Source organism: Gekko japonicus, unplaced genomic scaffold (assembly GCF_001447785.1).
Source record: "Gekko japonicus isolate JY-2015 unplaced genomic scaffold, Gekko_japonicus_V1.1 scaffold99, whole genome shotgun sequence".
NCBI classification, from domain to species: Eukaryota; Metazoa; Chordata; class Lepidosauria; order Squamata; family Gekkonidae; genus Gekko; species Gekko japonicus.
The window spans coordinates 1,119,801-1,136,463 of NW_015165833.1; the positions used below are offsets into that span (position 1 = coordinate 1,119,801).

The window sequence follows — 16,663 nt, forward strand, 5'->3', positions numbered from 1 at the left end:
GGATCGGCTGCTGTGCTCTGCTCGCTTTCTTCCGAGTCCGAAGTGTGGATGTCCGCAGGGCTGCCTACCTGCTCTAACATCCCACCTTCGTCGCCAATTGTTAGATCGCGCTAACAAAGGACTCGTACAGTGATTCAGCAAGTGATTCAGCTTTATTGGAAGTAACGAACAAGCACTAACTCAGTAAGAAACCAGAACAGAACACAGTGGGAGCTTATGCTCCTTTTAAACATAACCGGGCTAATGTAGCCACGCCTATTTACAAATAACAACCAATGAGATTGCTAGAATAAAGACCAATGGGAGTCTTTCCCTCCTAGGGAATGGTATCGTTCTGATTGGTCGCTGTTACGAAGCGACCAATAGGAAGTTCGTTCAGAGGAGCCCTGGTCTGGCTCGAAGCTTAACATGGGAGTCCTATGAGGTGATTCATGTAATCATTTCAATACATTACAGTATGCATTTGTGAAAATCAAACTGAAGTAAATTGCTTGCTACATTTACAAAAATATAAACATGCAATGCTGTAGCTTCCTTCAACAAAGGCTTTTCTGTTTCTTTGTTTAAAAAAACCCAGTAGACTCGAAAACTGATCCACAAGCCCAATTCTCTCTTCCTGGAACAGATACCGAGTTCTTCCAACAATGGCATTCCTAAAAGGTCTGAGTTGGGTGTGGGGGGGGGGGGGTTTGAGCTTGCATGCGCACAAAGCTGCACAGAAACGCCCAGTCTACTTCTCAACTTTTAGCAAACTGCCACGGTTTTACAAGAGAAAGGAGGAGATTGCAGGGGAAAGGGAGCTTGCCAGAAACAACAAGATCACCTCAGCATGTGGGTTTTTTTGCTCAGGTTTCCCCAAGGAGGAGAAACTCAGAAAGGCTATTTCCTTGCACCCACCCCCAATAGCTTTGACTTCAGGAGAAAACCCATAGCAGAGATCCAGGAGACTTACTTTCCCAGGAAGCAACTTGTCTCTCACACACATGCCCCCCCTCACTTTTTAAAAATCCCACCTGCCTCGATTACTTACAGATAAACACACAGACACAAAGAGAGCTCCCTCAATCCCTCCTTCCTGATCCCGCGGGAGATTCGAAGTCCCACCTCCCTTCCCCCTCTCCCCCCCTCTCTTTCTCTCACACATGGGCTGCAGCATCGGAGGAGCAGGTGAAGGGCAGCTTTTATGCCACGCCAGCCGGCAGGCACAGGCAAGTGGAGGGTGGGGCTGCCTGAGAGGAAGCACTCCTGCACATAGGCTGAAATGCCGTGGGTGGACAAGTATAAATCCATGAGTAATTGTGCACATGCTCACGTTACAGGGAAGCCTGCTCCAGACCCTGCCTGGAGGTTGGCAGTCCTAATTCTAGCAGAGCTCCTGGGCTATTAACCATACAAATACACCAATAAAGCCCCCGCCCCCATCCCCCAAAAAACTTACCAGCTGGTTTCCCCAGCACTTCACTTGCGATGAGGGGAGGCGCGAGGTGGGCCGCCTGGCTGTCTCTGGGGGAAGGCGGGAAGAGGCAGTGCTTCTTCCCAGCGTGGGCACACTTGCTGGACTGGCACTCGCTGGCCGCACTTGCTTGCCGGACTGTGGCACTTGCAGGCACTGAGGCGCTATGGGGAGGCGCAAGGCGGGCCCGCCGGCAGTCTCTGGGGGGAAGTCGGGAAGCAGGGCTTCTTCTGGGCGGCGTGTGGGCTTTTGGTGGGGGCGGGGCCAGCCAGTCAGAACTCAGAGGTGGCGGTGGCGCCAGCGGTCACCCGGTCAGGGAAGCCACTAGGTGATCTGCTTTTGGCGGGGGCTTGGGGGGGGCGGGGCCTGTTTGGCGCCCCTAGGGCCGGCCGGCACTCTAGGTGAATGCCTAGTTCGCCTAGCAAGTTGAGCCGGCCTTGATCACCACGATGACATCACTTTTGGGTGACGTCATCACGTTTTGTGCTTGCAGCAGAAGCTTCCAGAGAGGAGCAAAGATCCCCCTGCCAGCAGCAAGGTAAGACCTGGCAACCCTAGTCCCAAACCATATAAGGCTTTGAAAGTTAAGACCAACACCATGAATTCTGCCTAGAAGCAAATTGGGAGCCAGTGTAAATGGGCCAAGACTAGAGTGATTTAGTCCCTATAACCCAGTCCAGTCAGGATTCTGGCTGCTGCATTCTGTACCAATTGAAGTTTCTGAGTGCATCTCAAGGGCAGGCCTACGTAGAGCACATTGCAGTAATCTAACCAGGGCATGCACCACAGTGGCTGGCTGGATATTTTGTGCCCAGGAAATGCCACAGATATAAAGCCAAACAATCAAATTAATTGTTAAGTTAATGAAAGTAATTGGTCCATAAGGAGAGGAAGTTTAGTAAGAAGGGATTAAGCTGAGCCTTTATTGTCGTGCTTCCCATTTTGGACAGGAACCAACTGGTACTTGCAGTCTCAATTAAGAGCCATGGGGTTATACTGGATCTAATGCAGCTGCAAAAGGGGGAGTGGGGCTTGCAATATGACCCTGTACCTTGATTCAGCTGATCTAGCCACTTGGTTACCTTGAAGCTAGACTACTGTAATGCTTTCTACATGGGTTTGCCCTCAAAGACAACTCCAGTTAGTACACAATGCTGTGGCACAGCTCCTAGTGGGCACTAACCAGAATCTGCATACTTACTGCAGACAGTCCATTGGTTACCAATCAGTTACCAGGTTTTAGGTATCATCTGCAAAGCACCTGGGCCCACGTTCCTGCTGGACCACCTCTCCTGCTATGCACTGCAATGACAGCCTTGCTTATCTGAGCAAAGCCTTTTGATGGTGCCATCCCACAAAAGGATAAAGGCCTGCCTGAAGTAGTCATGAAGACCTCCACGCTTCTTTCCTTTCACAGAAGTTGCAAAACAGAAATGTTCAAGAGGACATTTTTTATATAAAGGGATTAGAACTGCAGTATAATGGAACAGCATAGGAGGTTGCTTCCATGAGGGAATGTATTCTTGTGTACTGTAGTGTTTATTGTATGTATCACCTCCCATTCTTTACTACAGGAATGTCTATCTTTGTAACCGCCTTTGTTCATTATAGTATGTCATGCCTTAGACAGTTTTTCATTTACATTGTTTTCCACTTCTGTAATCATAGTCCTAATGCATTGTTTATTGGAGGCCCTTGCTGTCTGAGTTGCTTTTCATATTTTGTAATCCACTTTGAGTGTCAATGAGAAAGGCAGGCTATAAATGAAGGCAGCAGCAGCAGTTTTATACTATTAATCAAAGTTACAATTAATTTTAAGTGAGTCCTACTGAGCCCACCCATACTCATATTGGTTCATCTTCCAGCAATTAATCCAGTATCCTTACAGCAAAATATTCATTAAAAAAAACACCTCTGTTTAAACCTTGATCAACTGAAGTCACTTGTAACAAGTTATTTATCTTCTCCCTTTGAAACTGCTGGGTATCAGCTTCCAAGAATGCCCAAGTTCTTCCAACACAGCTGCTAAGACTTGGTGGGGAAAACTGCTGCCAAGTCGCAGTCGACTTATGGTGACCACATAGGACTTTCAGTGCTAGAGAAGAGCAGAGGTGGTTTGCCATTGCCTTTCTCTGCAGAGCAAACCTGGACTTCCTTGATGGTCTCCCATCCAAGTGCCACCCAGGGCAGCCCCTGCCTAGCTTCTGAGATCTGACAAGATTGGGCTACCCTGGGCCATCCAGGTCAGCGAGAAAGCTAAGACTTTTGGAGATCAAACAGTGGGAGGAACATGCTCTCGTCAGCACCAAGGTGTCCTTGGCCAAATCCCTCCATTGTGTCCAGGAGCATGGCCTCCAGCTGCCCTTATGGTTATAGAGCATAGGCAGGACCCTCCTATCTTCAGGAGATGTAAAGTGTAACCAAAGTCTTGTACAGACTTTTCTATCAATGACTAGCTTTATCAGAGGCCCCAGTTTGTTATCAGACAGTACAATGAGCAAAACCCAGAGAGGGAGATCCCCGGTTACAGAGAGTCTGCTATCTGTCGTGTCAACCTAGCACTGAGCTTGTTAAGCCTTTGGTGCCAGTTAAATGTTTCTTTGTCATGACTGGGTAGCCCAGGCTGGCCTGATCTCATCAGATCTGGGAAGCTAGGCAGGGTTGGCCCTCGTTTGTACTTGGATGAGTGACCACCAAGTTCAGGGTTGCTACATATGCGCATGCAATGGTAAAACCATAGAGTTGCCACCCTCCAGGTGGTGTCTGGAGATTTCCTGGAGTTATAGCTGTTCTCCAGATGATAATCAGCTCCCTTGGAGAGAATGGCTGCTTTGGAAGGCGGACTGTATGCCCTTATACCCTGCTGAGGTGCCTCCCCTCCCCAGATCCCACCCTCTCAATCTCCAGATATTTCCCAACCCTACAAAACCACTGCTGAATCTCTTATGCCTTGAAAACCTTCCGTGACCTTGATAAGTTGGCTGTGACTTGACAGCACTTTCTACCACCAAAGACCTCTTTATTTATACAGGAAGTTTGTTGAGATTGTGCTTTTTCTCATTAGAAGATATTATTATTGGCCAATTTTTAAAGTATACTTACGTGGATTTTTTTTAAGTCTGCAATGCCATGCAGATAGAACACGATTCAAGTCCAGGAGCACCTTGAAGACCAACCAGTTTCCCAGGGTGTAAGCTTTTGCGAGTCAGAGCTCCCTTTATCAACTTTCTCAAATACTGGACTTGAATTGTGCTCTTCTGCAAACCAACATGGCTACCCACCACTGCTCCCTCTAAGCTGTGGAGTCTTGTGAGCAAAAATTCTACTTTGTGAGCTACTGGCATTAAAGTTGTGAGCAAGCGATTTGGCTACTGCATAAATTAGTTTGCTCTGGAGCCCTCCTTCCTGAGCAAAGGCAAAAATGTGTGAGCTGGAGACTAAAAAATGGTGAGCTGGCTCACACTAACTCAACTTAGAGGGAACACTGCTACCCACCTGAAATATCTTGCAGATTGTATGCCACTTGATGAATCTGCGTTGGCTGCAGAGTGCAGGGTATACATTTTTAAAATACACAAATAATATGCTGCAAGGCTGTGTCTTCCCAGGTCGGGAGTGATTTTTTTGGTGTCCCTTGTGGTGTGTTAAAATGAGAGAGCTTTGTTCAAGTGGTTTGGTGAATGTACAGCAATGGTACATTCATAAGATTTAGTGGCTTCACTTGGTTGCTGAAAATCAATTTATTTTTCCCCCGCACCATCTGGAATTGAAAAACGTAAGCCAGAGAGTTATTTCAGATGATAAAGAAGCACAAAGGTCTTGGGGAGGGACCTCTCACTGGCTCCTCTAAACTGTCTCATTAATTTGCTTAGATGACTGGGCTTGAAACACCCCTTATTGGAGGATGTGCCTGAGCCATGGCTGCAGAGAATGATTTTGGAGCTGCCTCCAGTGCTTGTTCCATTTGATATGGTCAATACGGTTGTTGGCCAACGTTATTGGCTTTCATTTGTACACTAGGAGGGTATTTGTTGGGTCAGATGCTCCACACAAACTGGACAAAAAGTCAAAAACCCTCAAAGCTCAGGAGAATTAGTAGAAGCGTGCCTTTTATCATTTTGTTTCTTTGCATTTTCATGTTTAAAGAAATAATTTTTGTTTTGTTATTTGTTTTTGTCTCCTGTCTGTTTCGGTTGGAAGCACATTTCCGACTGTAACATTTTGTTTTCCGTCGAATTGGGATGAAATATGTGGGATTACACTCTGTGCAAGGAAATATGGCTCTGAATGCCATATTTAGCCCTGAACTAGATGGCCCCGGCTAGCCCAATCTCAGAAGCTAAGCAGGGTCAGCCCTGGTTAGTACATGGATGGGAGACTGCTGAGGAAATCCAGGGGTACTTCATAGAGGCAGGCAAGGGCAAACCACCTCTGCTTGCCTCAAAAGCACTATGGTGGTTCCATACATTGGCTGTGATATGATGGCACTTTCCACCATGCCACATTTCAGGCATGTAGGAAAAAGAGTTTTTACTTACTTGCCTTCCGGCCATTGGACATGCCCGGAAGGCAAGCAGAGAGGCCCAGAAGGCTGAGGGGAGTGTTCGTCCAAAAACCAGTAGGGAGTGTGACATAGCAGGTACAGAATAGTACATTTGCAGGCCGTGGCTGGTTGGCTCCAGCTGAGCAGGCTGAAGTTAAACCCGGCGAAGATGGAGGTCCTGGGCTTGAGTCGCGGTGGCCTGGGGTTAGGGCTCCCTCTCCCGACCTTCGATGGGGTACTTTTGGTGCCAGCACCGGAGGTTAGGAGTTTGGGAGTGCTCCTGGACTCCTCGTTAACCATGGAGGCCCAGGTGGCAGCCACTGCTAAGTCAGCCTTTTACCATCTGTGGCCGGTGCGGCAGTTGGTCCCCTTCCTCGACCGCAGCGACTTGGCCACAGTGATCCATGTGACAGTCACCTCGAGGCTAGACTACTGTAACGCTCTCTACATGGGGCTGCCTTTGTTGCAAATCCGGAAGCTGCAGCTAGTACAGAATGCTGCGGCCAGGTTGTTGATGGGTCTTCCTAGAAGGGACCATATCCAGCCTGTGCTGAAAGTGCTGCACTGGCTGCCAATAGCGTACCAGATTCGTTTCAAAGTGCTAGTTCTTACCTTTAAAGCCCTACATGGTCTGGGTCCAGCTTACCTAAGGGACCGCCTTTCCCCATATGTTCCCCAGCGAGCACTTCGGTCCGGGACACGACATCTCCTGGCAATGCCAGGCCCCAAAGAGGCCAGGCTGACCGCTACCAGGGCCAGGGCTTTCTCGGTGGCGGCTCCTACCTGGTGGAAAGAGCTCCCGAAGGAGATCCGGGCCCTGCGGGACCTTGTACAGTTACGCAGGGCCTGTAAGACAGAGCTCTTCCACCAGGCATACGAGTAGGAGCCGCCACTACCACCACTTTCCATCTTACCCTGGCCCTGGATGAGGGAATGTCACCGCCCCCAGAGCAGATGATGCTGAATCAGTTTGAAATACGCCATCTGTGAACATCGAGAGCACTTTAGTTAGTTAGTTAATAACTTATTAAGAATGTTTTGTATTGTATGGATTTTAAATGGTTTAAAATATGTTTTTATATTGGCGTATGCCTTTATGTAAGCCGCCCTGAGCCCGCATTGCGGGGAGGGTGGGGTATAAACTGAATAAAATAAATAAATAAATAAATAAAGCCACAAAATGTAAGGGGCTGTGGCTGTCTGCGTGTGCCTTTCGGGATAGCCCTTATTTTGCAGTCAGCATGCTCAGCTGACTTTGAGAGGGCACTGAGGGTGAGTTTCGATGCAAATGCAATCGCCAGTTGAACAGACCGTGATCAAACTCCTCACTCACATGTGAGTCGAGCCCCCTTGCAGATAGCCAGCATGTTAGTGTTTAATGCCTGACTCAGATACTGTGCTGAGCAGCTCAGCGTCTGGATAGGAACCCTCTTGTGCTACAGGGTCATGGCTCCGCCAGGCCTTGCCAGAGACATTTCATGAGTTCTGTTTGCTACTGGCTCACAGCCTCTTTTGCAACTGCACAAAGAGTGCTCAGTCTTCTCCATCCCTGGAGAAGATGGTATATCCCCCCCCCCCTCCCATGGTCATGACCTGTTCATTATAGTAACCTGCTTTTCAAGCACAGCCCTCGGTTTGCCCTTCCCCTTTTGCATCAACTTATCCCCGATTGGCTGCCTTTCCCTCTTGCTTGTCAATGAAGCCAGGAACACTGCATTGCAACCAGCCCCAACATGCATCCTTTTTAGCAGGTTTAAAGGTTAAAACCAAGTTTTCTATGGGTCCTGGATGAGGGAGAGGAGAAAACTGAAACTCCCATGAGGCCATACAATATAGAACATGTGTGAATTGATCTGGATCTGCACAGTTGGGCATCCATTAACAAGCACAGAGTTATGCCGTCATAATACACAGAGACAGCAGCACTTGCTTGTTTTGGGTGGCCATGTTGGTCTACAGAAGAAGAGATTCAAGTCCCCTCTCACCTTAAAGACCAACAAGATTTCTAGGGTATGAGCTTTCGAGAGTCAAGGCTCCCTTTGTCGGATACAACTTGGTCGCTGAATCTCAACACAAAATATGAAACTCCCCCCCCCCCAACAATGTTCCTTTTAATCGGAGGTGATGGTGCTGCCGCATGTGATGGGGGTGGCAGCTGTTGAAGCCACACCCACTTATCTTCTTCCCCGCTCTTGGACACATTCAGAGTTGTTGTTGTTCAGTCGCACAGTCGAGTCCGACTCTTCGTGACCCCATGGACCAGATCCCGCCAGGCCCTCCTGTCTTCCGCTGTCCCCCGAAGTTTGCTCAGTTTCATGTTCGTTGCCTCGATGACACTGTCTAACCATCTCATCCTTTGCCGTCCCCGTCTTCTTTGACCTTCAATCTTTCCCAGCATCAGGGTCTTCTCCAGTGAGTGCTTCCTTCTCATTCAGAGTATTCTTAAGTAAATGAACAGCCTGTTGAATGTTCGGCTACCGTGACCATTACACATGAGGAGGGTGCAAGCTGAACTAGTAGATAACTGAGCACTCCTGGAGCAGATTGCCAAGGGAACATACTGTGATCATGCAGAGAAAATGCCAGGGAGAGTTCATGGTAGGCATAGAGGCTGGCATTCTACAGTGCCAGGAAGGCAAAGCGGAGCAAGTAAGAAGAGACTGGCACTTGAGACCCTAGACAGGTGGGCAGCAGAGGAGAGTGAGAAGAATTGGCATTAAGGTGTCCAGGAAAATCAGGCAGCCAGGCATACAACTACAAGACTGTCTCCATGCCCACTGTGCCATTTCCCTCTCTCCCAGATGAAGCCACTCACTGCCTCTTGCTTCATGTTAAGCCCCTGTCAAAGTCTGGTAGATCAACACCAGCCACACACTCTCCTTCCCAAACAGCATCACTTCTGTCTTGTCAGGATTAAGTTTCACTTTGTTTACCCTCAGCCACCTGACTACAGCCTCGAGACACTGGCCCCAACAAGACCTTCACGGCTGCATCTGGAGGCCTGTTACTCAGATGTAAAGATGAGCATCATCTGCATGGTGGTGACAACCCATTCTGAATCTCCTGATGATCTCTGCTAAAGGTTTAACGTAAAGATTAAAGAGCACTGGCAGGGAAATGTACACTTGTGGGACCCTGCTCATCAGGTCCCAAACAACTGATTCCTTCCTGTCTTGTGGGAACTCTTTTCTTCCTGCCAACAAGCTGTTCAGCACACTGTTTGAGTTGGGTGGCTGCAGGACAACGAGATTTGTGGCTCAGCTCAACAGTGATCACAGCTGTCCAAAATGTCATTTTCACCCCTACCAAGTTCATTGCGAAGTTCACTGTGAAGTTCTCAGCATCCCTGCTCTGAACGTGTGGGGTGATAAACCTGTGCACCTGAGGTGATGTTGGGGATAATCTACAGTGTCTTGCTTGCTTGTTCTCATGTTCAGTAAAGGGTTGGTGGTGCCTGGACATGCTTCCCGAGAGGCAGTTAAGGTGAAGCTGGGGGAGATTCAGGAAAGAGTCTTAAAAGAGATGAGATACTGCTGCTGACCCCAAGAGTCAAAATGAGCTGGGTGTGAGGTTGAGTTTGGTGGCAGGAGCATGAAGGGAGGAATGGGAGTGTATGTGTGTGTGTGTGTAAGTGAGAGAAATCACACATTCAGGGTAGGATGCTTGGGCTTCCCTGTCTTCAAACAGAAGCACAGGCAGTGTACCAGATATTGTGTGTGGGCTCCTGGTGGAACCTGCTTGCATTTGCTCTGGAGACCTGGCAACTGCCCAGTCCTGGATGGCCTAGAATAGCCTGATCTTGTCAGATCTGACTAGTTAACCAGGGTCAACCCTGGTTAGTACTTGGATGGGAGTGAGTATGAGTATGTGTAAAGTGCTATCCGCAGCCAACGTATGCCAACCCTTGTAGGGTTTTCAAGGCAAGAGACTAACAGAGGTGCTTTCCCATTGCGTGCCTCTACATAGTGACCCTGGAAATTCCTTGGTGGTCTCCCACCCAAGTACTAACCAGGGCTGGCCCTGCTAGAAGGAGGAGGAGGAGATTGGATTTATACCCTGCCCTTCATTACCCGAAGGAGTGGTTTACAATCTCCTTTCCCTTCCCCTCCCCACAACAGACACCCTGTGAAGGAGGTGGGGATGAGAGAGTTCTTTTGAGAATTGCTCATGAGAGAACAGCTCTGAGAGAACTTGTGACTGACCTAAGGTCACTTCAGCAGCTGCATGTGGAGGAGTGGGGAATCAAACCCAGTTCTCCCAGATTAGAGTCCACGCTCCTAACCACTATGACAAATTTAGCTTCCGAAATCTAACAAGATCAGGCTAGCCTGGGCTGATGATATCAGAATTGGAGACCCCCAAAGAAGTCCTGGGGTGGTATGTAGAGGCAGGCAATGGCCCAACCACCTCTGTTTGTGTCTCGCCTTAAAAATCCCATGAGATTGCCATCAATTGGCTGTGACTTGATGACACTTTTCACCCAGCATCAATCTAAGTTTTGGCATCAGCCTATGAATGGCAGAACCATCTTTTCCACAGAAGCTAGTACTACTGCTTGGTAGTTCAGACAAGAGCTTTGATTTCTGGTGGGTCTTTCCCACCTCAAGCAATGCTGCTTGGGGTCCTTAGCCTCGCAGTTCTCTCTCCAAGGGTGGAGCGCTTTGAGTCTCCTGGCCTCCTCAGTTCACTGATGGCTCTGGGAGGGTGGAGTGGTGGTGGAGTTTCCTAGCAACATACGCAGAGAGTACCTGCCATCAAAGGACAATACGTGCCGATACCAGCTGATGGACTGCCCATCAAATGGTTGCTATTGCAAGACATTCTATTAATTCAAACAAAACAATCCATTTAAAGAGCGATTTCACTTGCGAGCAGCCACAGTATGCTTATAACATCCAGTCATCAAATAACAAAGGGTTTTGTCTCAATATATCTTCTGTTTAGTTTTGTTTTCAGATCACTGTTTAGCACTTAAATCAATAGGTGACAGATACCTGATTCACTTCAAAAGCTGACGTTGTTAATTGCCAGCTGTATTGACCGTTTGTTTTTAATGGCAAGCAATTACAGTGGACATCGGAGGACTAATATGGTTATTAAAAAAGAATATACCCTCTTGGAGGTGATGTGCCAATAGAAAGCGGGAGTTAATTTGCATGTAATCAAAGCCTAAGCCCTAATTGGAGATGCTTTCCTGTGAAGCGTGACTGACTTTTATGACAGCGCGAAGACAACTAGCAAGAACATTGTGTGCACACGCACAAACACACAACTCTTCTAACAGCTAGGACTTGAAACCTGGGAGGCCCATCGTGCTTTTGATTTTTGCAGTGGCCCTGACCTGGATAGCCCAGGCACACCCGATCTCGTCAGATCTCAAAAGCTAAGCAAGGACGAACCTAGCAAGTATTTGGATGGGAGCCCTCCAAAGAATACCAAGGTCGGGAGGCAGAGGCAGGCTATCACACGACTTCTCTGAATGTCCTCCATGCTCCATTAGAAGTTGCCAGAGGTCACCATGACTTCCAAGCATTGGCAGACACACACACGCAAACACACACAAATAGATTTTTTGCAGTGCATGCTCAGTGGAAGCCAGCTGGTCTAGAGCAGGGGTCCCCAACTTTTTAAAGCCTGGGGGCACTTTTGAAATTTTGACAGCAGGTGGTGTGCACAACCACAAAATGGCTGCCACCAGAGGTGCAGACAACCACAAAATGGCTGCCACAGGAAGTTCATGCACATGCACAGAGGAAGCCCAAGAGAAGTAAGTTTTTTAAAATACCCTGGGAAAGAGGAGTGTGAGAGAGAATAATGCTTTTGCTGTGGTGGCAGCTGCTGCAGAAGCAAAACTATTGTAATCTACATGGCCAGTAAGATCTTCAGTGGCCAGTCAGAAGCTCTGCTGGGCAGTATCCCCACCCACTTTCTAAAAACACTTGGCGGGCACCAGGAAAGGTGTTGGTGGGTGCCTCATGGTGTAGAGGATGGAGCTTGGCGACAGACAATAATTTTTCAAAGAGCTTTATTTTATTTTATTCATTATCAAAGTTATACCCCGCCCTCCCCGCAAAGCGGGCTCAGGGCAGCTTCCATAAAAACATAAATACATTAAAATTACACAAATATTTAACCACACAAATAAAATCAATATAAATACAAAGTGCTGGCGGCAGTTAAAAATTAACCTAGATGGTATATTGTCGGAGTAAATTTCCTCTGCCCATATGTTCCACGATGTTTCTGCTCATAATCAGTTGGATGTTAAAACCACAGACCAGAGCTCTGCAGTAACGGCTTGCAATAGTGGCCTGCAGTAGCAACGGCCCGTAATTAAATGCCTGGCGGTAGAGCTCCATCTTGCAGGCCCTGTGGAACTGCAAAAGGTTGCGCAGGGCCTTGATCTCCTTTGGGAGCTCGTTCCACCAGGTAGGGGCCGCCACTGAAAAGGCTCCGGCACTGGTAAAAGCTAGCTTGGGCTCCCTCAGGCCAGGGTGGATCAGCCGATTTTGAAACCCAGACTGTAGTGCTCTCTGGGGTATATACGGAGAAAGGCGGTCCCATAGGTATGTCGGACCCTGGCTGCTGCTATCGTTGTTTCCTAAGGGGGTAAACACTCATTGTTTCTCCTGCTGTTGACTCTAGCCAAACAAATTTTGTGGGTTATTCAAGCATGACAAAAAATCTGCTCAGTCGAACAGAGCCAGGTGGAATGAGTGTGCCCATTCTGGACAGTCAGCTTCATAAGAACATAAGAAGGACCCTGCTGGTTCAGACCAGTGGTCCATCTAGTCCAGCACCCTATCTCACATAGTGGCCAGCTGGTTACTCTGGAGGGCAATAGCAAGGCATAGAAGCTGAGGCCTTCCCCTGATTTTGCCTCCTGGCACTGGTATTCAGTTTACTGCCCCTGGATATGGAGGTTCCTTTTAGTCTGTACTTGTGGGTTCTCCACTTATCCCTTTGGAAGAGGAGAGTGATAGAGGGACCACCAGGGGATACATAGCTGGTTTTGCTATACTTGGACAAGTGTCTTTGCCAGGAATGTGATCCCATCACATCTCGAGGGGGGCTGCTAGAAGTGTCCTGACCTTTGGACATGGCCACTGTAGGATGGACCATACAACACAAAAAATCTGGTGAGGGAACTAAGCATGAAAAAACCCTTCTGAGACAGTCCACCTTTCAAAGCAGCCATTTTCTCTAGGAGAACTATCTCTGTTGTCTGGAGACCAGTTGTAATTCCATGAAATCTCCAGGCTGGCAACATAATCAAAACGTTGGTGTGCTACTAGCAGGAAACACATTATTCCATGGAAGACCACATTCCCCAGGACCTTTGGCAGCCCTTACACATGCCAGGAATGCAGGCTCTTTGAGGCTTCTTTGAGGTGGTAGAAATGCAAAAGGAGAACACAAAGATCACACCTCCTTGCCTGGGGATAAACAGTCTTCATTGTTCTTTTTTTTCCAGAAATCCAAGATCTCTACTTTTGAAAAGATGTGGGCCTTCATGAGCAGCAAGCCTTCAGTTCTGGTTAAGAATAACGAGGAAGGGATCCAGCGCACCCTCACCTCCGACTACGCTCTGCTGATGGAATCCACCACCATTGAATACATCACTCGGCGGAACTGCAACCTGACCCAGATCGGGGGGCTGATCGACACCAAAGGCTATGGGATTGGCACGCCCATGGGTGAGGGGAAGCAGCAGTTGGGGTGGGGACAGAGAGAGATCATTATAGCGGGAGCCAGCCTACCTAAAACTTGCCACACATGCTGGCTGTAGTTATTTGCTAGTGATCCATGTCTGTGTTTGGGGGCAGGATGGGGAGTCTCTTGTTTCAAGAGTACCTTATTTCCTGTGTCTGATGAGTCAGTGCAGGAATACTGGCTGTGCTGGCCCGAAACGCCTCCTGGCTAAGCCTGCTTCTCTGATAGGGTGATAGCAGGATGTACCATATCCTGATGTGCATTGAGTGAGACGGTGATGAGTCCCAGTTGTCTCCAAAAGCCTTCCTAAACATAGCACAGAACTTTCCTGTGTCACGAAACCCCCTCACATGGTGATTCCTGGACAATCTCAGGTGACTGGGCCATGGGAGGGTGGGGGCTCCGGGCCTCTGCAGAGCTCCTTGCCCCTCCCCATGTTGAGCAGTGCCAGGACTCCACTCTCCTCCCTCTCCTTAGCTGTTGCTTCCCTTTCATATAACAGGACATCCACTCAGGGGGCTGGTTCCAGATTTTGAGAGGCCCAGGGCAGAAAGTTCCCAGGGCCCCTTCCCCCTCTTCTGTCCGCCACCGGGCTGGCACATGTGCCCTCCTTCCTGTCTCCCTACCTGCATGCCTCCCATCCTTGCCCAACGGGTGAGCTCCCCCACTGCCCGTGCTCACTGCTGCCTGCAAGCCCTTTTCCCAGTGGCACTGGGCAGTGAATGTGGCTGGGTGGAGAGTGGAGCACTAGCAAACAAGGGGAGGGCAGAGCAGTGGGCTCCATGGGAAGCCCTGGGCCCTGGCAGCTGCCCCACCTCAGCGTATGTTGACACCAGCCCCACCTCCACTTCCCTGGCCTCTTCCGTTTATCCCAGGTTCGCCCTATCGGGACAAGATCACCATTGCCATTCTCCAGCTCCAGGAAGAGGCCAAGCTGCACACCATGAAGGAGAAATGGTGGCGAGGAAACGGCTGCCCAGAGGAAGAGAGCAAAGAAGCCAGTGCCCTTGGAATCCAGAATATTGGCGGACTCTTCATTGTCCTGGCAGCCGGCCTGGTCCTCTCGGTGCTTGTGGCCACGGTGGAGTTCATCTATAAGCTACGCAAAACAGCAGAGCGCGAGCAGGTACTGGCCACAGTGATTCCCAGTAGCCTGGAGTCATTTCTTTCCCTGACTGATGCACGGAGGACTTCCAGGAGTCTCAGCTAGAAAGGGGTGCCCACTGATCTTGGTCAGTCTTTTAAAGCTGAATGCCAGCCATGCATGCCAGGCTCAGTTCAGAGTGGGACCATGGGAGGAGGGGGTTTAACCCTTCACCCTTGCATGAAAGCTTTTTAAAATCACAACCATGACCACCCACCTGCTGTTATTAGCCTTTGTCCATATTTTCTCTTTAAAGCATGGTCACATCCTAGGGTGGTGGGGGAGGATGTTTTCAATTTGTCAAGCTATGCAGGGGAGACAGAGTTAACCCTTCCTGCACGGTCAGGAGCAGGGCATATCAAGGCTCCTGTGCAGTTGACATTCAGCTCTTCTTCTTTTTTAATAGCTTGGGATTTTTTCCTCAAAGGTTTTATTGGGAGAACTACAAAATATTTACAGTACAGAGTTTACAGTCTCACAATCCAGATTTGTAGTGAACTGACTATCCAAAATATATATTACAACTCTATATATTACAGCTCTGAAAGATTCTGGGAAGCTAGTACATTTCTTGTTCATGTGACCCTAAGAGTCCCTTTCAAATAGGAACCCCTGCATGGTCATCAGAAGGCTTGCTGCCCAGGTCTTGTTATGTGTATGTATGTGCTGTCAAGTCACAACTGATTTATGGCAACCCCAGCAAGGGGTTTACAAGGCAAGGGAGAAGCAGAGGTGGGTTGCCATTGCCTCCCTTTGTGGAGCTTTCCTTGGTGGTCTCCCATCCAAGTGCCAACCCTATTTAGCTTCCTAGATCGGGTTCTACCATACCATTCCACATCCCAGGTCGCATTATAGCCAGTGAATATCTCTCTCTCCTCCTCCTCCTCTTCCCTATGTCTAGCGCTCCTTCTGCAGTGCCATGGCTGACGAAATCCGCCTGTCACTTACCTGCCACCGGCGTGTGAAACACAAGGCCCCACCCCCTGTCCTGGTGAAGACAGATGCTGTGATCAACATGCACACCTTCAATGACCGGCGGCTACCGGGCAAGGACAATATGACTTGCAACACGGGGCTGACACCCGTGTTCCCATAAAGAACGTAGGGGTGAGAGAAAGAGGGAGGGGGCTTGCTGGATATGGGAGGGGAAAACCCACACAATCCATATTGCGGAAGCAGAGAAAGGGGGGAGAACTGAGCCAGGGTTTGGGGTTTTACTTTTCAAGAACAGGGCCTTCGATGCAACTTCAGCCATCCTCCAACTCGGAACAACAGCGCAGAGCCTGGACTGCGATGTCTTCTGTTTAGGATTGTTGTTGAATTAAAAAGAAATCAAGGTTTAAAGCCCTGCAGGCCTCTTGGCATCCAACATGCTCCGCCACCCCACTCCCCATACACACATCCAGGAGTCTCGATGTTTACATATTAAACCGATGGAAGCAACCGAGCAGGGCGCAGACTGATCGAGCACCGGAGAAAAATGGCAGAGCCCTCTGAATCCAACGCTTCCTTCTAAATATGGCAATAAACAAAATGACGTTTGGTTAGGACAGGTGGGGATGGAATCTGAACTGGTCTCCCCAGGAGGTTTCCAATGCAACATAGACTGGAGGCACGGGGGTTAGGGAGGGCCAAGAGGATCCGTTGTCAAAGCCACTGCTTCTCTCGAAGAAGCAAAACTGTGACCTGTTACCTCAAAGCTGTTCTTAAGCATCTGAAAGCCCACAAAACCTGTGTTTCTGCCTTGCATGGGTGCCTTCTCCAGTAGGAGGCGACACCGCAGGGGGAAAATGGCTGAATCCAGTGGAAT

At 48.9% G+C, this 16,663-nt stretch overlaps 1 protein-coding gene across 1 annotated transcript in view; it reads left to right on the forward strand.

Moving 5' to 3' along the window:
* Nucleotides 1-15,949, forward strand: part of GRIK3 (glutamate receptor, ionotropic, kainate 3) — a 138,679-nt gene extending 122,730 nt beyond the window's left edge. Inside the window, exons 14-16 of the mRNA XM_015410879.1 lie at nt 13,471-13,693; nt 14,585-14,835; nt 15,755-15,949. Coding sequence (XP_015266365.1) covers nt 13,471-13,693; nt 14,585-14,835; nt 15,755-15,949 — 669 coding nt within the window. The remainder of the gene's footprint in view (nt 1-13,470; nt 13,694-14,584; nt 14,836-15,754) is intronic.
* Nucleotides 15,950-16,663: the final 714 nt, after the last annotated feature.